The 24,020-nt window shown below is 32.3% G+C and overlaps 1 protein-coding gene across 3 annotated transcripts in view; it reads left to right on the forward strand.

The window, feature by feature from the left end:
* The first annotated feature begins 2,722 nt into the window (after positions 1-2,722).
* Positions 2,723-24,020, forward strand: part of Pik3c2g (phosphatidylinositol-4-phosphate 3-kinase catalytic subunit type 2 gamma) — a 289,635-nt gene continuing 268,337 nt past the window's right edge. For all 3 annotated transcript variants that reach the window (XM_063237587.1, XM_063237588.1, XM_063237589.1), the window contains exons 1-4: positions 2,723-3,400; positions 8,139-8,221; positions 11,641-11,795; positions 19,019-19,133. In XM_063237587.1, coding sequence (XP_063093657.1) covers positions 2,723-3,400; positions 8,139-8,221; positions 11,641-11,795; positions 19,019-19,133 — 1,031 coding nt within the window. The remainder of the gene's footprint in view (positions 3,401-8,138; positions 8,222-11,640; positions 11,796-19,018; positions 19,134-24,020) is intronic.

Below are 24,020 nucleotides of genomic sequence, written 5' to 3' on the forward strand. Positions count from 1 at the left end.
GCCATCATAACATAAGGATGAGCAGGTCAGACTCAGGAAAAAGGAAATGGGCTACTGGCTCTGGTTGTCAGAATTACAGTCACATCCACTTAAAAGGTCTGAGTTCCATGAGAGAAAAATGAAGAAGTATAATTTGTTTTAAGGATATAAAACTTCCACTGTAAACATGTAGCTTAAAAAAAAAAAAAAACAGTTCCTGAAAAAGCAGTTTGTGCTGTGCAATATATCTATGTAACTCAATTATTAAAATGGTGTCAAATGATATTTTAACAATATTTTTTCTGGTTAATCATTCTGTGAAATTTTTATTCATATCTCTTTAAAAAAATTTTTAAATTATTTAGTTCAATTTTTCCACTGAATATTTAAAATATAATAAATCCAGCCAGGCATGGTGACATGATCCTGTTATTCCCACACTCTAGGAGACTGAGGCAAGAGAATTTCAAGAATGAGCCCAGCCTGAGCAACTTCGTGATTTAGCAATGTTCGGTCTCTGAATTTTAAATAGGCTGGAAATGTAGCTCAATGTAAAGGCTCATATTCAATCCCCATTACCACAAAATAATAATAATAATAATAATAATAATAATAATAATTAATAATAATAATAATATTAAATCTAATTCATTCAAGCTACAAATGATTATATAAATTTTAAAAGTCACGGATGCCAGTACAATAAAATGAATTTCCATTGCAAGAAAAAGGTAACAGAGATTTGTATTTGATAGACATGATCAAAATATCCTTTATAAATTTTATCTTTAACATAAATATTCATTCTTGGTAAGAATTATAATACATCCATGAAAGTGATACAGTTATTTTTCATTTTCTCATAATTCATTTATAATTTTTAAATTTTTGAAACATTTGACAAACACAAATGAGCATCTTGTCTGAATAAAGAAAACTAGTAGATACCAAGTGCATGTGTAAAAAGCAAATGTTTAACAGTAGAAAAAATGGTACACATGTAATTACAAGTGTGACGATTAGAAGCAATGAGAACTGTACATTTTGAAAATATCTAACAAAAAAAATTTAAACCTACTTTAAGGATTTCAAAGAAGTTCCTTTGAAGAAGTTTTATTTTAAGTCAATCTTAAATAATGGGAAAGGATTATCCAATAAGAAGTGGAATGCGCACGCAGTGTAAGACCCTGGACATATGCTGAATGAAAGAACGAGCCTTTCTGAGGAGCCACGGGCTCAGGAGATTGAGCAAAGAATGAGGTTAAATAGCATAAACCAAGCAGACAGAGTGTGGCCGGGCCACTGAGGAACTCCCAAATCACCTGAGAATTACAGTGTTATCCAAAGACGCTGCAGAGCCACTGCAAAGCCATACCTAGAAAAGACATTTGGTTAATGTCTTAGACATAACATTAGTGTGTGAACATGAGGAACAGAGTACAAAAAATAAACTGCAGAAAATACAGAAGCAATTTTGAAACAATCCAACATTTCAGCTTAAAAAATATAAAAGATTAAACTAGGGTTGCACAGTGGTAGAGAGGGGAAGACGGAGGCCAGATGTGTCTATGGTGCTTTGTAAACAGAATGATGGATCCACTGATAGGGCACAGTGAAAGTGAGGAAAAATCTAAAAATGAAACTTTAGTTTCCCATTGGAATCACTGAGAAGTTCAGACCATTTTCCGACACAAAGAACCTGGGTATTGTGGCATGTTCTTGGGTGAATTATGATTTAAACTTTAAACTTCCAGTTGGAGGTATTAAAAAAAAAGTGAGTAGTTATTATGTAATAAAAGTGACCTACGATGGAATAATTGACCAATAGATGGTAATAATTTAAGCCACAGAAAGTATGAAACAATCTACAGTAAGAGTAATTAAGAAGACAATAAACTCTGATAGGGACTATGCAGAAAATAATTAACAAGTAAAAGAATGTTTGAAAAAACAAAAAAAGAAAGTAACAGAGCAGTATCCCAAAGACTCAACATAAGTCAAGAAATTTTCAGGTAAGAAATGCCTAGAAAACTTAAATGCTCGCAGCAAAATAAAACATAAAAAATTTTAAAGACTAAAAACCACTTGAATTTAATCACAGAAAGCTGATTGACAAACAACGAAAATAGTTTTAAAGATGTAAATAAAAGATTTTGCAATTAGTCTTTTGGGGGAAAAGGGATTTAGCTTGTCATTTTTAGAGGGAAAAAGAAAGTTCTGATTATGCCTATTGATAGGATATTTGTTAATCAAGATGACTATATAGCTTACTAAGACAGATACATTCTCATGTGAACGCATTTATAGATAATATTATGTACAAAATTATTCATGTGATAGGCAAGTGGATATGTAGTAGAAAGGTAGTTCAAAGAGGAGAACTGACTTTGGATAGATTTATGAACCAGTGGACCTATTTTCCTATTAGAGAAGTTTCCATGAGTTCTTCCAAAGTCAGTACTTTCCCTCAGATTTGTAAAACTATGAGACGATGTAGTTTTATAGTAGCCAGGAAATTGTCTTATTCGCCAAATATCTTCCTTTTCTCTCTTTCCCTCTTTTTTTTCTTTCTTTCTTTCTTTCTAATTCTCTTTCTTTCTTGCTTTCTAACCCCTTTATTGCTAATTAAACTTTTTATTTCCTTTTATGTCTCTTTTTTTCTAGGAAAAGATCTGCCCTTTCACACTGTCACCAAGGAGCTATCTGGAACCAACTCAATCCTCTCAGTTATATAAAATAAAGAATGGCATACAGTTGGCAATCAGCTCTAAATCCCAAAGAACCACCTGAAAAACAGTATGAACATGGAGAGTTTCACTCTGTTAATCAATCCTTTTCTCCTAGCCAAATCAGTCTGGGGTTTGATCAGCTAGTAACCGAAATAAATAATAAAATCTCACTCTATCAGAGAGAAAGTGAAGACAACACCTTTTTTGTGCCCAGTGAACTAAACTGGGATTCAAAAAGGCATTCTTTGCCTGGAACACACCATATATCCTTAAATAACTTCCTTTCTAAAAGCTCAGAACTCTCTTGGAATCAAAGTGGGAAAATTTCACCTATTGGTTTTAATCCTTCTGTGTTACCAAAACCAGAAGAGATGAATAAACAAAGCTCTTGGGAAACCTCAATAGGAAAGTATCATGATAGTGATCGTTCTAGATTCAGTATTGGAAATCCATCATGCACTAATTTGGGTAAAATGAATCCACCAAGAGAACTGAAAAGTCAAAATCATAACTACCATATAGGATTTGAAAACAGTATTTCTCATGCATATTCATCCTTTTCAACTGATTTCATGCCAAAAGATGAGAATAAAGGAGGTGAGAATGTGAACACTGTGAACCCTTCTCCAGAGTTCTTTAAAGATTCTTTTCTACCAAGAAGCAGGGAAAGTACATGGCCAGAAAACATGGAGGTATGTACAATATGATTAAATTATATTCAAATATGGATGGGAAAGAATCACTCATCTCTATCAGATTAATTGTCAACAAGGATAACAAATGAGAAATCTGCTAAAATTATTTTTGAAAAATTTTCACTTACTTTCAATGTCAAGTTATTGTACTAATGGTTATTTCAGAGAATAAAAACAACTTTTAAATATAAATATTAAAGTACAGTTTTATCAAACTAAAAATACTATAGTACTTACATTTTATTGGATAAAAATATCATAGTTTGAGGTTGTATTTTCTATTCTTGCTATGTTAAGCACAGATACAAATGCACACTATATATAATACATAATATATATATCTATACTTGAGTCACAGTGTAATGACCTAAAATATCATTATCACTACTGGTACAAAAAGTGCTCTTTTACCCAGAGACTTTTCAATTGTATTATTGTATTAAGGCAACTTCTGTTGGGTTTGTTCCAGGAGAAGGAAACTAAGGAATATTGTACACATCAATCTGATGATTTCATTACTAGTGTTCCAATCATCTTAGTAATCACCGAATTTCCAGTAAAATAGTTGAAGGTGTCTCAACTTATACTGCATTTAAAAACTAGAAATAAATGGTAGAAAAGAATAAATGTTATTATAACTGCAATTTCAGAGAATTCCAAAAAAATTCAACAACCATCTATCAAATCTTTGGAGTAAGTGGTATGCTAGGCAAAATAAGTACAAAGAAAACATGATTATATGAGTTCACAAAAAGTTTAGGACTCAGATTAACTTGTAAATAATATTAACACTGTAAAGCAACAGATAGGTTGAATGCACAGGAGACACCTAGTGTGTTTGTAATTGAGTAGCAATACAACTGATCTGAATGAAAAGTCAAAAGGTAGGGACAACTAGATCTTATGATGGTGTATCCAATACTAAATCACTCTATTGCTAAATATAAAGTCAGGCGTTATACATGAAGCAGCTGAGCTCAGGCATTGAATAAGAGGTAGCAGAGGACATTGATCCTTGAGAAAAGTGAAACTTGTGCCTGTCTTGGTGTCTGCCTGAAGGCCGTTTCCTGCTGCTGTGTATAATCTAGTAGAACTCAATTTGCACAGCAGTGTTATTGAGCTGCAGTTAGTTTCAGACTGCAGAAGTAGCTGTAGCTTGCAGGTCAGAAGAGGGAGCTATATGCTGAGTGGGGTCTGAAGTCTACAAGGAATTTATTACACATTGTTGGCAAGACATGGGGTGTGCCTGCAGGGCTAGAAGGATATTGTCAGCTCCAGGTTGAGAATGGAATGGTGGTGGTTTTATCAGTGTAGCAGTTGTATAATACAGAAGTTATGGCAAAACTAGAAAAGAGACAGAGCAGAGCACTTCTAGCATGTGAACAAAATTCCACAAATTCAAACCCTAAAAGTAAAAGTCATTCTCTAAAACAAATACTACACCAACCAAAATGGATGAGACTCAATAAAATATTGAAATAAGGATGACAAGCTAAAGTAGATGTTAGCTCTCTGCTAAAGGGGGAAAAAACTCAGCACTTGGTTTTTTAAACACAACGGTTCACAATGTGCCATCTATTGTACTGGATACATAACAGCAAGTGTAAAGATATGTAAAAAAGAAGGGAATTTTGATCTATGATCAAGAAAATAACTCAAACAGCAGAAAGACTCTTTGAGTTAGGCCAGTTTTTAGAATCAACAGATAAGGACTTTAAAGCCATGACTGAGAGTACATAATGTGAAAGATTCTCATAGTGGGTAGTAAATGTGCCCACATCAAGAAATTACAAACACAGAAAATTAAAGAGATACAGAGACCATTGAGTTCGGAGTATCGTAGTGAAAAAGTCAACATGTCAGAAATGGTAGGATCAAAGGGGTAAACTTGAGAGCAAAGCAATATAAACTATCCATACTGAAGAGAAAAATAACAGAACCATATGAAAACAAACAAGGATTCAGAGATAAGCAAGGTGCATGATACATGGGCAACTTAAATGCTAGCAGTAAACAAAACATAGAGACAATTTAATTTGAAGAATTAATGGTCAGAAAATTCTTGAATTTGGTTGACATTGTCCAAACAAAGTCAATCACATGTAGAAACATTGTACTCAAATATCTAAAACTCAAAAGGAAAGAAAAAATTCCTAGAAGGAAAAGATTTCAAATATTGGAATTATGATCAGAAAGAAAGCAACTTCTCATCAAGAACAATGGAAATAAGAGAAAATAGAATTACATTTTTGAATTATTTTAAAGAAGAACTAAGCTTTACTTTTTAAAACTTTGGGAAGTCTTTGGAAGCAGTAGAAAAAAATCACTTGTCCAGCATTTATCTCTTAACTCAAAACTCCAAACAAAATACATAATTTCAAAATGAGACATCTCTTGTTCTTGATAAGTATTCCTTATAAACCTTAGACACCTAGTCAAGGAGGATTTGTCTGTGGTTTAACTAACATCTATGCTAGCTTTTGAAAGTATAATTGTAGTTCTGATTACAGAATAGGAAGTGAGAAAACACAGCTAGCAATAAGTGTTACTTAAGATAGTTTTTAATAGCTATCCTTTCCCCTATAAGATTATGTGGAATTTCTTGAGAAGATAGTAAAAGAATTAGGAATTTAATACTACAGGGCAAAATATGTTTGTGAAACCAGTAAGTATTTTGTTCACTTTGCTAGCAAGGTGTTTATTGGTAGATATTTAAATAAAATATAAATGCAGCAGGCATCTATATTTTTTATCATTGACCATTAAGAGACCCAGTAAAATATTTTTGAATCTGACATTTTGGGGTTTGCATATGTATTAAAATTGTCTTTGGAGACCAGGGATATAACTCAGTGGCATGAGCCCCTGCCTGGCAAGCATGAGGTTGTGAGTTTGATCCCCAGTACCAAATAAATAAATAAATAAATTGTCTTTGGTACTGTAAAATTTGAATATTTTGTCAGAACTGTCTTCCTGTGCCTTTACATTAGAAAGTTATTTCTACACTTTCAATGATCTTGATAAGAAATACTTTAAGAGTCATAAAGATTACTTTATATATTTCCAAAACTGAAAATGAAATAAAGACATACAAAGAATGTTGAAATAAATTAGACAGCTAACATGCCCACAGTGAAATAGTAACAAAGTAAATGTTTCAGGGATAAGGAAAATATCAAGGGAGATCCAGGAAGGTATAAAGAGTGACAGAAATAGTAAGTATGTTGAAAATACAAAAAGCTATCTTTAATTTTTGAAAGACAGATGACTAAATGCAATCACAGCGTATCACTGGGGGATTTACTATATACGCAAAATTACATGACAAAGATGAAAGCATGAAAGGGTTATTGTATAGGTCTTGTTGTTGGAAATTCTTATACTTTAAATGCAGTGGTACAGTAGTGACTCTAAATGAACTGGGATATATTAAAGTTGCATGTTGCAATTCCTAGACCTAGCTTTTACACTAAAAAACAATACAAAGGAAAAAATCTAAAAATTCATCAGAGGGATTAAATGAAATAGGAAAAATTCAAATAAACATAAAGGCCCAAGAGAAATAGTATAGAACAAAATAAAATAGAGGAAACTAACAGAAACAGACATAAATATGGTAGCCTGAAATACACCATCTCTATAAAAATATTAACCATAAATAGACTCACCTTTCCAAATTTGAAACAGAAACTCATTTACTACATTTCAAAAAACTCTTAGGAAAGAAAAAAACACATACATAGGTTGAAAGCAAAGGAAACAAAAGGTTTGAACATTCAGCTAGAAAAAGAAACATTGTGTGGTGATTAATTAAGAAAAGTGCAGTTCAAAATAGAATATTATTAGGATTAAAAAGTTGTTTTGTAATGATGATAGGGGAGATCAGGAAGACATAAGTTTAAATTTATATGTGTCTAATAACACAGCTTAAAAATAACAATACAGAAAATATTTCTTTTAACATCAAACATATATTTACCCAACTATCTATTTACTGAACTATTTATGTATACATTAAAAAATGAGGCAAATATTCACACAACTAATTATTATAAATGTTAATAAATTTCTTTACAATGCCCAAAAGCTAAAAATAATCCAAGTGTCCATCAATAGGGAAATGTCAGATGGGTGTGATAGCTCATGCCTGTAATCCCAGTAGTTAAAAGGTTGAGGCAGGAGGAGTACCTCAAACTCTAGGCCAGGTCGGGTTAGATAGTGAGTTCAAGACCATCCTGAAGTTCTGAGCAAGATTCTGTCTCACAAAAAAGAAAAAGAAAGGAAAAAAAGTGTATAAATATGTTATGAAGTAGTAACAAAGATAATGTTCCCAACCCTCGATAAAAATGTTGAAATACTTATATGTATAATAGTATCAGTAAACTTTGGAAATATGTGTTATTTAAGTGATAGGTGCCAGAATCAACAGAATATATACATTTAAGCTACAGTGATAGAAATCTGAAAGTGTCACCAAATAGGTTGTGAAATGAATAGAGAGGGACGTGAGGGAACTTTCTAAGGTACAAAACGTTTTGTACTTTGTTCATAGTTTTGGTATCATAGCTACAAGTATTCCTCAAAGTCAAATTTTAAACTTATGTAATGTGAATTTTTCTATATGTATTACCTCAGCCACAAATCAAAAAATCGTTAAGACAGTATAAATATTGGAAAATTGCATTAATCTTTTCTCCATAGGGAATCATATTAATGTAACCATTTTTATTTTAAGCCAATAGATTGTTCCATGCAAATCATCGAAGCACCTCAAGGAAGTAATGTTAGCCTGGCCTCCTTTTGTGGCAAAGTGAAAAAGTGAGTATTCTATTTGATCAAAGCTTGAAGTTTCTGAGCCTGAATAAATTTGTCTATTGCTGTACCACACAACTGGCTAATTTTGCATTTTATAAAAGTACAGTGATGCTCTCTAAAATAATAATTTCTTACTAGCAATTAAAATTTATTCAATGCTATCTATAGTATTGCTAGATGTGAAAGTTTTGAAAATTTACATGCATTTATTTACATTTTGGTTTTTTGGCTTTTACCCACTTATGGTCATTATTCTGAATATAACAAACATATATTTACCTATACTCCTCAACTTACTAAGTGATCATTTGGAATTAAACTTGAGTAAATTATTTCATGATTAATTTAAATCTATTTCTGTATCTAGCAACTACTCTGTGAATGAAAGATATCAAGATTTAAAACAAACAAGCAAAAAAGCAAGGTCCCTGCTTCAAAAGACCTTTAATTCAGATTCAAGGAATAAAGACAAGCACATAAAATACAAAGCAAATTATCTTAAATTCATAAAAATCATCAATCTTTACTCTCTTGCTGGTTTACAGAAGAAAATTTTAAATGGTACATTCGATTCCTAAATTAGAATCTTCAAAGTTATTATTATCAACTCTTTTAGGAATACGCTGTTTAATGTAATAAAATTACAAGCATTGCTAGAAATTTCCCACTTTATTGTAGCAATTTCTACCTGTTTAGCATGAGAAACAGCTTTCTTAATACTGGGAGATGTCACTCTTTAGTGTAACCCCACTTATCCTGATTATAAGCTCCTCCAGCAACTCTGTTTTACAAAACACAATTTTAAAGTCCTAAAGAAGCACTGAAATGCTGTTGGGACATGAAAGTAGTTTTGTAATGCCTAGTTAGTAACTTATGGTGCATTTCCAACTACTTAAAGTTATTTTTTCTCAATGGTTTCTTTAAAAATAACCATGAACACTAAAACAAAGGTATAAACAGTAACTTTGAAGTAATGACAAGAAGCTGCAAATTATATTTACAAGCATGTTCTTTGATCTACAGTACATTCTGTTGAAAATTATTAATTTATAAGATTATTGAATCTATATGTGCACAATTATTTTACACATAAACTGTTTGCACCATAGAAGGACAAACTAAATTTGAAAGTCAAGTTTCACAGGAGGTTCCCCAAAACTTCTGAAATATCATAACAAAGCAGATTTACATTTCTAACTGCATGTATTTTTATAATATATAAATAAATATACTTCACTATGTTATTAGCATCTCTTTTATATATATCTGTCGAGCTTCTCTAACTAGTGGAGTATAGTTTCTTGCCCTGACATATTTTAAAATTGTATCTTTCAAGAAATATGTCACATTCTAACAAAAAATGTAATAAAAGGCCATAATATGTGGAAGAAATTCCCCATCTATATTAGATGTCTGCATTCGTGTAGGAAAGAATGAGTCATGAAATTGCATTTGAAAATGTAGCTCCCCAAAAAGGTAAAACCTGAAATCACATATGCATTGAATAGCACCTTATCATATAGTGAATGTTAATTTGTAAAATACCTCTACCTCTGCCCAAGACTGCCATCTAGACTTTTGTGGTAGGATGTCACAAGGGAGAGTGGTTTACAGCTTTGTCCTGAGCTGTGGTTGTCAGTCTACAGTGACAGAGCAACAGTAGCAGCAGCTTACTTGAGAAATTGCAACAAAGACAAGTTTGGGGGTCCTCCACAGATAGACTGAATCTGAAACTATGGGTGTGGGACCCAGAACAAAAGGTCACTCTCATGTATGTCATTGTCAACTTATCAAGCTCCACAGAGACCGGAAGTTTCCATGGAGTCTAAAGAGTGTAGCATTTGAGCACCTTCAAGGACTGGCACTACTTTGGCACTGCACAAACAGAACAAAGGCAGATGCTAAGAATGCAATGTATCCATATAGAAAGTATAATTTTTAAGTTAGGAAAAATTCAAATGTCAAGATAACTAATGGTAAAAGAACTCAAGGTTCCATTTCCATCATCAAACACATTTTGAATATCTATTCTTAAATATTCTATATATTGGCAGAAAACATGAATCAAGATTTGGTGGTAGATAATGATAATTATGATCCTTTTATATTGCTTAACATGCTGCAAACCTTTTATAAAAACTTTTGAAGCAAATATTGCTACCCTCTTTTGTGCAAAGAAACTGGTCAAATAATTTGCCTCTGGCGATAACATTACTAAGTGGCGGCCTAAGGATTCACACTCAGGGCTCCTGCTGCACGGAGAAGCTGCAATCCATTGACCCATTTGTGTAGTAAGTCTTTGTTCAGAATGCACTCATGACTTATTTGTATGAAATACACAAAATTATTTGTATAATTTGTATAAAATTTAGTTATTTTTATAAAATATAAAAAATTAAAATGCAGAGACCAAAAATAGTTTTTATAACACTAACCTAAAACAAGAATTTGTTTATCAATAAATTTGTTATAAGATACAATTTGTATTTGTATATTATTTTATTTGTATTTGTATAAAATACAAAAAAATTACAAATACAGAGGACCAAAAATAGTGTTTATAACACAAACCCAAAAAAGAAAATTTATTTATCAATATTTCTCAATCAAAACAAGTGATTTACAGCTTGAGAAACAGGCTAGAGAAATCTGAGCGGAGAGATTCAGGCATCAAAAGCAAAGGACATGATGCAAGTAATAATATTCATAGTGAATTCTTCTATTTCTGAAGGTAGGAAGATCAGGTGTGCCTGAAACTGGGTGGGAAAGAAGGTTTCTATGCAGAACCACCCAAAACCCTGCATGTTAACTTCCCATGAGAATTCGCGATAGGTTTCTGAGAGGTTGACCTGGATGTGATGCCAGCATGGAAGCTACACAATAAAGCAAAGTAGCCGATAAACTCTCACAGTGATGTTTTCGCAGCAGCCCACATATGCTATGGCAATTATTATTTTTTTCTTCATTTCTCTACCTTTACTTGGCCCAAACCTGCTCTGTAGAGCCTGTTTTCTATTTCCCCCTACCTTTGATAAATACACACTTTACCACCGTTTATACTTGTTTAGCTCAGTTCTTTGTTCTGGACAGAAAGAAACTAAAAGCCTGAAAATGAGACTCCAGCACCTCTGAGCTCGGTAATATTGTGTTTGTGAAAATGAACTCTTAATTACTTCAAAATGAGGTGCTCTTGGCAAAGCCCAAAGAACAACCTTTTTATATTTGTTGTTGGTCTAAATTTAATCTCTACCAATCTGGTCTAAATGGACTGTATTTCAAATCAGTAATTGGTTGTTTTCATATCTTAAATCTTCTGAAGCTAAACACTGCAGAAATCTCTTACAATTATGTTGCGGATGATATTTTTCAAATTAAATTATGCAGCCCTTGTCCTAAGCAATTTTTCCCCATATACTTTTCAGAATAAGAGAAATGTATCATGCAGCCGACAATCTTAATTCTGGAAAGATCTGGAGCCCCATTACTGCGTTTCCATTTCAACTGTTTGCTAAGAGCAAGTTCAACCTCAGTATTTTTACTGATTATTCACAACAACAACTTCATCTTACACCAGATGGTAAGCAAACTTTCAAGTAAATATTTAAATCTTTGTGAAGCTCGTGTTGATACATAACCTTGAAATGAGCCTGAACTCATTTGAGAAGGTAGTACTCTGTTTTATTTTGCCTAGAAGTAAAATAAAAGCAAAACGGTTGGGAACCCCTTGCTAACATTTGAGGTTAGCTAGAGGGAGCAATTGTCTTCAATAACTCTCTCTACATAGCTAACCACAAAATTATATTCCTGCTACTAATTCTTACTAATAAGTGTAGCTAGTTTTCCACATACTTTTTTAAAAAGAAATTTCAAAAAGATTCTAGATAAAAATGAAGTATAAGTGATAATGATTATTCCTATCCTTTAGGAACAACTATTTCATTCAAATATGAATAAATTATCATACAGAATGGACTTTATCACACAAATCTTTATTATCATAGTAAGGATTCCACCAGCTTTGTGCAGCGCAACTCTGTCAGAATTAGCAGACCCATTGACTAAGAGTCTCTAGGGATGGCTCTAAGAAATTTACATTTTATCAATCTCACACCAGATGATTTTACTTTTATGTATCTTTATATATATACATGTATATGTCTATATATGTGTATATATATGTATACCTAAATACGTGTATATGCATATATTTGTGTATATACATGTATATATGTATACATATATTTATATATACATCTTTATAGTAAATTGATATCTTCTTGTACTGTTGCATCTTACTATTTTGCAAAATAATGTTACTGCTTTAAATACCATTTAAGTACTATTGAGTTTTTACATAACAACAGGAAATTGTTTCCTGACATGTAATCCAATAATTAGCTTCATTTATTCATTAATTATTATTTATTATTGTGTTTTCTCTTTCTTCAAGGCTCTGAGTAAGTACAGATGATTACAAACAACACTATGTTGGTAATTAGTAAGGACCATATGGTTTGAAACTAACAAAAATCAACTCCTGATGCCTTAAGCAGAAAAACGTTTTTCAAAATATAGATAGATATGGATTTCTTATAGAATTCAAGAGTAGGGATTCATCAAAGAATTACAAAGTTCTAAAAATACAAATTACAAAGCACCCTCACATTTCTTTATGCCCCTGAGTTCATCTCTGTGTAATTGCTTCCCATAGATTTCTTTCTTACTCTCTGCTAATTCATTCTCTTGCTCCTCCAAAACAAGTACCCAACCTCACAAGCACATGTGCTCACTGGTCAGCCATCTAAAGACTGCTAAACTTCTCTGGATCCAAATCCTAATTTCTAAAAGCAGGATAACCGATTGACCAGCCAAAATTGATAATGCTGAATCCTGATCAGTATAGTCACAGATCTGGGTCATGTTGGCTTCAGCTGATGGAGAGTGAATAATTAGGAACTAGAGAGATCACTTTTGCCAAAGCAATTTTTTCCATTTATGAGATGTTTCAGCCAAGTGATTAAACCACTGTGTTTAGTATTAGAGTTACAAAGTGGTGCAGAAGATTTTAAATACGAAGAAGTGCAAGAGGAAACAAAATAGAAGTAGATGACACAGAAAAGGAAAAAGACATTCATGAAAATACATAGCACGGTATCGGCCATAGTTTTCAGAAAAATTTTTCCTTTACTTCGATTTGAACGGTTGAGAGTAGAGAAAATGATCTTTGGATTATCTGACAGTAGTCAAAAAGGGGGAAAAAGACTATGTTCACATGTACAAGGAAGTCATCACAATGAATCACTCAATATCCAGAGGCAAATATTTGAATGTCAATTAACAACAACAAAAAGGACTTCAGTAGGACCTACAAATGGTTCCATTGGGTTTTTCATACTAATGAATGGGCAATCTGTCTCCTTTATGGAATTTCCAGAAAATTCCCTCAGAAAAGGATCAATGGCAGCTGTATTTTTGGCATACATTGCTTTAGTCAGATAAGGACAGTTCAGATAATATTTCAAATGTTTTCACTTTAATCTGTTCACCAAAATTGTGATGTTCTGTGAATTTACATCACTGATTTCTTAGTATTAAAATGTTTACAAAAGCATGAAAGAGGCATTAAAATGACTTCAGTGAATGATAAAGCCAGTGCTAGAAAATAAACAATGACATTTTGATAAAATATAGAGATGAAGAGTTTTCATTCACAGGAAAGTCTGCAAGATTCACAAAATGGAGTATTTGGGGGGGAAATGTTTTTTAACAAGAAATGCTCTGCTTTATATTCTTCAACTACCATTTTAGTGAAAGTAAAGTGTTATTTATTTATTTATTTATTTATTGAGACAATATCTCTTATGTAGGACAGACTGGCCTTGAACTCACTATGTAACTTAGGCTGGCCGAGAACTCACAGCAATCCTCCTGCATCAGCGTTCTGAGTAATAGAATTACAGAAATGCACCAGGAAGCCCAGAGATTCCTTATTTCCAATCACAAAGTTACATTAAATCCATTATCTTTACTTTCAACTACTTTCTAGACAAAGATGACTCACAGTTAAACTCTATTCAGAAGTCATTTGAGACCTGAAAAGGGTTGGAGGTAGAAGTCAACTTGCAAGAATTGAACAGTCATTGAGAAGTGTTAGCAGAAGTCTTTTCTTTAAGGAAGTTGCGAGATAAAAAATTATAAAAGGAAAGTATTTTAGAGGGGTGGACTGATTGGGGGAGATTTTTGGAGAAGGGTAAACAGAACAGATAATATTTAAAAGAAAATATCTTTAAAGTAGAGGATATTTAAAATGTAATTTTTTAAAAATGAGTTTGATAGGGGCTGGGGCTTTAGCTCAGTGGCATAAGTGCCTGCCTTGCAAGCAGGAGGTCCTGAGTTCGATCCCCGGTACCAATAAAAAGAGAAAATATATATATATATATATATATATATATATATATATATATAAATGAGTTTGATGGAATTAGAATGTAGTAATAAAGATCATAATTAAAGAAGGTTTAGTAAAAAAGTAGGGAATTTTGTGCACGCTCAGAGAAATACAGAAGATCATCAACACCTATTTTGAAAACCTCTACTCTCAAAAGTTTGATAACACAGAAGAAATAGACAGATTCTTAGAAGCATATGAAGTGCCAAAGCTAGATCAAGAGGATGTAAAACTGTTGAATAACCCAATCTCTGCTAATGAAATTGAAAATGTAATTAAGTCCTTACCCACCAAGAGCCCAGGCCCAGATGGATTCACTGCAGAATTCTACAAGAAATACAAAGAAGACCTAATGCCGACACTCCTCAAACAATTCAATGAAATTGAAAGGGAAGCAATCCTTCCTAAGTCATTCCTGGAAGCAAATATTACTCTAGTACCAAAACCTGAGAAAGACCCAACTATAAAAGAGAACTATAGACCGATCCCCCTAATGAACACAGACGCAAAAATCCTCAATAAAATATTGGCAAATAGGATCCAGCAAATCATCAAGAAGATTATACACCATGACCAAGTGGGATTCATCCCAGGAATGCAAGGATGGTTCAACATACACAAATCAATAAATGTAATCCACCATATCAATAAAGCCAAAAATAAGAATCACATGATCATTTCTATAGATGCAGAAAAAGCCTTTGATAAGGTCCAACACTTATTCATGATAAGAACTTTACAGAAAATTGGAATAAATGGTCTTTACCTCAATATAATAAAGGCCATTTATGACAAACCAACAGCCAGCATCATACTAAATGGCCAAAAATTGAAAGCCTTTACTTTAAAATCGGGCACAAGACAAGGATGTCCTTTATCACCACTCCTATTTAATATAGTACTGGAAGTACTAGCCAGAGCAATTAGGCAAGAAAGAGAAATAAAAGGGGTAAAGATAGGAAAAGAAGAAGTTAAGTTATCATTGTTTGCAGATGACATGATACTCTACATAGAAGACCCCCTAAACTCCATTGAAAGACTCTTAGATACAATAAATAAATTCAGTAATGTGGCTGGATACAAAATCAATACTCAGAAATCAATAGCATTCCTATACATGAACAACAAAATCACAGAGAGGGAAATAAGAGAAACTGGACTATTCACATTAGCAACCAAAAAAATGAAATATTTAGGAATTACTCTTATGAAAGAAGTGAAAGACTTATACAGTGAAAATTATAATACACTGAAAAAGGAAATTGAAGATGATCTCAGAAAATGGAAAGACATCCCTTGCTCATGGATAGGAAGAACAAACATTGTGAAAGTGGCCATTCTCCCAAAACTGTTATACAGATTCAATGCAATCCCAATAAAAATACCATCAACATACCTTATAGATCTAGAGAAATCACTCCTAAATTTCATCTGGAACCAGAAGAGACCTAGAATTGCAAAAGCAAGTCTAAGCAGCAAAGACAAAGCAGGAGGCATCACAATCCCTGACTTGAAGTTATACTACAAAGCAACAGTAGTAAAATCAACATGGTATTGGAATCAAAACAGAACCGAAGATCAATGGAATAGATTAGAAGATACAACCACAACTGCAAACACACTCAACCACCTTATCTTTGACAAAGGAGCCAAGCAGGTTCACTGGGAGAACGACAGTCTCTTTAATAAATGGTGCTGGAAAAACTGGCTCTCCATTTGCCAAAAACTAAAGCTAGACCCATGTCTATCATCATGTACTAAATTAAAATCTAAATGGGTCAAAGATCTGAATATTAAAACAGAAACACTAAATCTATTGGAAGACAAATTAGGTAGAAACCTTGGAGACATAGGAGTAGGTAAAGAATTCATGAACAGGACTCAAACCGCACAGGAAATACTTCCCAGAATCAATAACTGGGACCACTTCTTATTAAAAAGTTTCTGCATGTCAAAAGAAATCTCCAGCATAGTGAAAAGAAAACCCACAAACTGGGAAAAGATTTTAGTGAACTCTGTCCCAGACAAGGGACTCTTGTCTAAAACATATAAAGAATTAAAAAAACTCATATCCCCAAAATTCAAAGATCCGATCCAAAAATGGGCATCTGAGATGAATACGCAATTCTCAGATGAAGAAATGCAAATGGCAAATAAATACATGAAAAAATGCTCATCATCATTGGTCATTAGAGAAATGCAAATTAAAACCACACTGAGATACCATCTCACTCCTGAAAGAATGGCCAGGATCAAGAAAACCAACAACAAATGCTGGAGAGGCTGTGGGGAAAAAGGAACTCTCCTGCACTGTTGTTGGGAGTGTAGACTGGTACAGCCTTTGTGGAGATCTGTCTGGAGATTTCTCAAAAAGTTGGGATTGGAAATCCCATTTATTCCAGCTATTCCACTTCTAGGCATATTCCCAGAAGAACTGAAAGCATCATATCACAGTGATATATGTGCACCTATGTTTATAGCAGCACAATTTGTAATCGCCAGATCTTGGAAACAACCCAAGTGTCCATCAACTGAGGAATGGATAAAAAAGTTGTGGTAGTTCTATACAATGGAGTATTATTCAGCTATAAAGAAGGATCACATTGAGATATTTATCAATAAATGGGCGCAACTTGAGACCATACTCATAAGTGAAATAAATCAATCTCGCATGTGTGAATACCGAATAGTTTCCCTAATGTAAGTAATGATTCAAATATATAAAAATATGTGGTAATCATGATTCCCCATTATGTGGCCTTGAAGCCTTATAAAGTTTTCACTCATTAATTAGAAAGGCTTTATTCTGGGCTTCTTGATATGGAAATATTTGAAGCTAGAGTATATGAAGTTTAATCCAAATATTTCAAGGAAAAAGACAGACACTATGGTAACTACTATTAAGTCGGGTTATATGGTGGTGAAGTACTAGGTTGCTGAAACAGTCATGCTTTGACCTCTATTGTTATATTGTTATGTCCTGTTTTATCTCAATCTCCCCCTTATTCTTTAAAAACAATTATTTAGTTATTTCTTATGTTTGTCTTAATTAAGGGAAAAAATTTTAAAAATTAGAATATATAATAGTAACTCTTTTTGATATCCTATTAACTTGTTTTGAAGTCCTGTAATACTCCCATGATCTTGTTTTGACTGATTAGACTCTGTTCCATTCTGTATGATAGTATCAAGTTTGAGGATATAGGCAACTACTTTGAAGGCAATAAGATTCACTAAGATGCCCTTTCTGGATTGACTATTGTCTCCTTTGGAAGTCCTGTAATGTTTATAATGCCTAAGTTTTATTGGTCTTGTTCTCTACTGTTTTGTCCAACTTTATAATATCTAATGAGATAGACAATTTTTTTTAAGGAAACAAGAGACAACGTTGATAACCATTGTTGATAACCTTGTACTCTGTTCTACACCATGTGCTATGTCTATCCTTGGTTTTGACTGACAGCTTTGTTTTGCCATATTTGACTGTATTCTTCCCCCCCCCCAAAGAAAGTAATAAGCACTAAGGAGTAATAAAATCCAAGATGTGTAAATTTTGTTGTAAAAAAGAGAGGGGAAAAAAAAGAGCTCTAACGGATATAACAGCAAATGTGTTTAGGGGTGTTAAATAGCTGACTATATCAATGTTTTTGGATCATTGAACACAGCTGTTTGCAGTCTCCCTGTTTGAATGTCCACTTTGTATTCTTTGATACTGTGATTTGAGCAACTATTTTCAAGATGATAATATGTAATCTATTAACAGGTGATTTCTTACTGTTATTTTTTTTTTGTAGTTCTGTATTACGTGTACCCTTACACCGCTTTGTTTTGTTTTGTGTTTTTCTCCTTTTCCTCTTAAATAAAATAAAAAAAAAATTCCTGAAGAACTAAACCATGCTATCACAAACTTTTAAACATATAAGGAAGCTGGATCTAAATGAGGAAATAACTTTTCCATGTACACCAATCAAAAAGAGGTGATATCTGCAATTATTTTCAGGTCCTAGAGGCAGACCATTGAGAATGAAATGTTAGTTGCTGTAGAATTGTCCTAATGTCATGTCAGCAGATTATCTTTTATGAAGAGCAAAAAAGTACCAAGGGTTTGAACGTGAGGAGCACAATACCCAACTTCATTACATTTTATGGAAACAACTAACCAAAGAATTGCAAATGACATTTTTCAAAAATATCTTGAAATCTAACCAGAAGAATGTGGTGTCTCTCATTTTAATTCTGGTTGATGGAGCTGAACAGTTAGAACACTTTGCAATGGTCTTATCACTATTGGTGCTTAAAAAGCTCCCTGCTCAGTATTCCTTCTGACTTTTGTTCTTTATGTTTGTTTTTAGCTAATTATCTTGTCAAAGACTTAATTACAGAAATTCTACATCTATGTACAAATGAAAAGCTCTGCTCCAATGATCATCTTCTCAATATATGTGGCTCTGAAGAATTTTTACAGAAGTAAGTATGCTATTAAGGTAAATTTTGATCATTATTAGAATCTTTGTTAAGTAGCAAGTTTGTTTTATTTTATTTTAGCAGACTTTATCGAAACATACTCCTTTATTTTTCCAGGGAGGTGGGCGGGATGAGAATGTAAGGAATCAAAGCCAGGGATTTATGCATGCCAGGGTAAGCTCTACCACTTAGCTACATCCCAAGCCCTCAATATTAAATTTCTCTAAATGACACAATAAAATCCACTTTGCCTCCACTGTGATGAATTAAACTATTGCATTAACAGTCATCCTGGTTTTATTATTACTATGTGCAGTTATGGCTGTAAACATTTAACCTGTGAGAGAGTGATAATTAATCATCACAGTTTACCCAGGATCAAGGTGTCTCTCGATATATAGTAGTCCAGTTTTAAAATCACTATAGACCAGGAAAACCAGGTCACTCATCTTGTAATAAAATTATTTAGGATAAATCACAGTTAATAAAGTGAATTCTTTTGTAATCAGTAATTTTTTTGTTTCATATAATATTTGAATGGTAATTAAATGCTAATTTAAAGAACCACATAAAGAACTCATCTGATGACACATGATGAACAAAAACTTTGAAGGAAGGAAAGTGACACTGAAGTACCCAATCCTGATTCCAGAGTGCAATGGTGTGAAACCCAGCAATATTATTAATCTTTGTTCAGAAGGATTTTAATCTAATAAGCTGTGTTAGGTCTTAACGTAAAAGAAGATATGGATAAATGCATACATGTCTAAGTGTATAAGATTGATAGCCATAATACTTAGTTTTTGTTGGATAGTTGAACAGAACTTTTTGCAGATTCCCTGGTTGAAATCCCATTTATATATGTTCCACTTGTGTACCTTGAACAACTACTTATAGGGAGACAATATGTATACATCAGCTAGTGATTTATTACTGTCTATTTTTTCCTTTGGAAATATGTATTATTTCTGCCCCTTTTTTATTTTGTTTTGTCTTTCTTTAAATAAAAAAATAAAGAATCACATAAATTTAAAACTTAATGTTTTAATATTTTTATTAAATAGTAAATTGTAAGACATCTACTTTTTAAAGCAATTCAATGAAATAATTTAAAAGATCTATTATCATGAATATTGGCTTCAAATAATTAGTTGATAGAAAACTTACACTATAGTTTTCCACAATAAAAGATTTGCTTGATATTCAAGAGAGTCTAGCTTGAAAATAAACTACAATCTTAAGAAAATTAATATTCCTCTGCTGCTATTTTGTAGTTTTATTCTAAAGAGTAAAATATTAAATAGTAAAATGTTTAGTTTTAGTCTAAAGAACAAAATATTAAATATTAAAATGTTCAATAAAGTGAATTATCTTTATATTTCTTCTTTTCACTTTTACAAACGTCCAATGATTGACAACAGTCTCTGGAATTTTTGCCCATAAATATATTTGGAAATATCTTGTGAAAAATTAGGTGAATATATTGATATGTTTAACATTGAATCTAGTATTTTATTATACAGTTAGCTATGAATGACTTTAAAGATTATTTTTGTTTTTGTTTTGCCAGTGAAAACAAAATAATGATATGTATTTATATGAAATTCTAGAGGTTTCATTGCTCTAAGCTCGAAGGCATCCCTCTTTTTCAGTTATATTGGAGCCTATTAACATAATCAGTGAGTAAGTTGTTACCTTCACCCAACATAAGGTTTTGGAGAGCCCAGGAAAAATATTTAAGTAAATTTAATCTTATACTAGTTATTCATTAAAGTTCAACTTTTTTTATGTGCAATCTATCAACGGGACTTTGATTAGACGCAAATAAGAAAAAACATTAGACGCAAATAAGAAAAAACATCAAATATTTGCATTAAATTTTGGCAGTAAGAAATTTCATCCAGAATGCAGTATTTTTTGAAAAAGATTGAAATTTGGAAAAGTATATGGTGATATTTTATGATAGACTTTGGTTTAAGTGCAATTTTAAATGAGTAAATCATAAGTAGCTTAATTTTTGACTTAAAAAATGTACAAATTATCATCTTACTCTTATTTCTTATGTGATTTCCATGAAGTAGAACACAGATTTTTAATAAATGTTTTAATCATCATTTAATTCTGTTGCATCATCATTTAACTGTGTTTTATTAAGATTAGAAATTTGTTGAGTACTACTATAGGTTAGTTATAACCATTAATTCCTTAAGAATTACTAAAGAATTTGTATAAATAAGTGCTTTCTTACTGTTTAAGAGTAAAAGTTTATCTATATCATTACTTTATTTTAATAAACAGACTAATATGGCTCTATTGAATATCTAAAGGATTATATATGTTAATCATTTATTTTACTTTTCAATTTATTTCCACATAATTAGTGTAAAAACAGTGTATTAAAGATTTGAATATCTCCCCCATGAAGTTTTTTCTACAAAGGAACACAAGTAATAGAGTATTTCTCTAGCTAAGGTCTCAGTAATTGCCATTTATTAAGGACTAATTGTTCCCTTATGTCATACTTGGTAGAATCTAAATCTTGTAATAAAATACTATCATAACTCCTGTTTTAGAGATTATGAAATTTGAGGCTTGGTTCAAAGTGACGATCCAAGAATCCATAAAACTTCATTTCCAACTGAGATTTAACTACCTTCAGAGTCCTGAATACTTTATTGTTAGTATTTGTTTGCAGTACGTAATGTTAACAATCCTTGTACTTAGTTGGTAAATGGCAGAATACATCTAAATCTTGTTCATTCCCTTTCTCTCCATTCTTCTTCACACAACCTCTTGATCACCTTCCTGTGTAAGAAACATTATTCAAGAGTACTTGAATAAGATATAGGACATAGTACTTGAATGGGATATATGTTGGATCACTGGATGAAAATATGTGTAACTTTGCATGTGTTAGCAAGGATGGAGATCAGAATAGTCTAATTCAAAACCTGTTGAGAACCACATATGAGAAAAATGTTTGTTCAGTTGCAGAGAATGCAAAGATGATTTATGTATAATCCTTGCCTTCTTCCTCACCAGGTAATAATCAGTCATTATAATACACTACCATAAGGGTACTATTAATATCATATACCAATTTCCAAAACTGATACTAATTGCCTTTAAATCAAACAAAGAGATTATGGATCACAACAAGAAAATAGTACAAAGAAAAGTCAAAGATCAACTCATTGAAACATAAATACCGTGCAAAGAAATCAGTAATATGTGATAAAATCTTATTAACTTTATAATATAGAAAATGTCCTTAAAATTTTGTTTTCAAAGATAGCTATCCACAGAAAAAAGTAGGATAATTCATGTGAATAGTAACTAAAATAGAAAAGAAACATTAGGGTTTAACCTAATAACAAATACTAGGTTAAAACAATGAGACATAATTTTTGCTAATCTAACTATTCCTTATGATGAACTTAATAAAAATACGGGCAAACTACAAACAACTGCTAGGATTATAAATTGATAGAGAATTCACTAAAAGGAATTTTGTCAAAAGTATTTCAATAACCTTTATAATATGTATAAAGTCTACTTTAGTAATTCTGCTTCAAGGAACATTTCTAAAAAAATAGTTACACAGAGTTAGATATACAAGTATTTGGTATAAATGATAATTAATAGTAAGAAAAGGGAACTTGGAAAAGAATTACAACTCTAGTAATATTTCAAACTAATGATAATAAAATATGGCATAATATTTACCAATTATATTTAAATATACTTTGATATAAAACATACCTTAAAGGTACTATTAAGGTTGAAAAGGTTTCCAAACCACCACTTAAGCTATTAGTTGTATTTAAAGATATTTTACGTGGAAAAAAATGAAATTGTATGCACTGAAATATTAGACTGGTTACACCTTGAAAACAGCTACAATATAGATTGTATTTATTCATTTTTATTTATGAACTGTCTACGGCAAGTATGCATTTTTGTTGTCAGGAAATTAAGTAGAAATAGCATTTATGTAACGATGTGAATAGCAATATAAAATAGGAGACTATTCCTGAACACACTGAAAATTGATAAAGCAGAACTGAAGTAGGTTACATGGGAGGCATGAAACGCAAGATGTATAGAAGATGAAATTAATGGCTTTTGGTGACTGAAAATACTGAATTTTGGGAAAGGCGAAAGATGATGGTTGGTTTCAACGTTGAGTTCAACAATGTGGATTTCAGAGAAACAGAAGTTTTGCACATTTGTGTTGATTACTTTTCTCTCATTGCTGAGACAAAATATCTAAATCCAAAACTAAGGAAGGAAAGGTTTAGTTAGCTACAGTTTGTGGAGGTTTCAGTTCATAATCAGCTGGCGTCAAGGCAGGGTGGCCTGGCAGAGGAGCAGAAAACAGCAAAATCAACATGAGCCAAAGGGAATAAGAGGCACAAGCCTCTTTCCCTCACCTGATAGTGTGTGCAGGCTACACGTCCCCGGGCAGCTGTGACACCCACATCCATAATCCCAGCCTGGGACTGTGAATCAATCACAAACTCTAGAGACCTGCCCTCCTGACTGCATAAGGCTTTGGGTGAGCTTCTAGGCACAATGACCTTCATAATAATTAAATATGAGACATTTGAATAATTTTGAGTGTTAAAGGGCATCCAATAGTGAGAAAGTAAGTCAGATTTTAGGAATTGTGGTATAGGTTAGGAACCATTTTTAAATTACTTTTTAAATTGACTAATAAGCTATATATACTTATATATAAAATAATTCTTTGAATATATGTACATTGTGACATGGTGGTGGCAGTATACTTAAAATCTATTATTCTATGAAAACTACGATTTTCAAAAGTGAGAATACACATATCAAGTGACAAAACAGATTCTGAAAAGACAGATATTTAAAGGCTAG

This window comes from Cavia porcellus, unplaced genomic scaffold (genome assembly GCF_034190915.1).
Source record: "Cavia porcellus strain 051 isolate PalLab524CR breed Dunkin Hartley unplaced genomic scaffold, mCavPor4.1 scaffold_27, whole genome shotgun sequence".
In the NCBI taxonomy this organism is placed as follows: domain Eukaryota; kingdom Metazoa; phylum Chordata; class Mammalia; order Rodentia; family Caviidae; genus Cavia; species Cavia porcellus.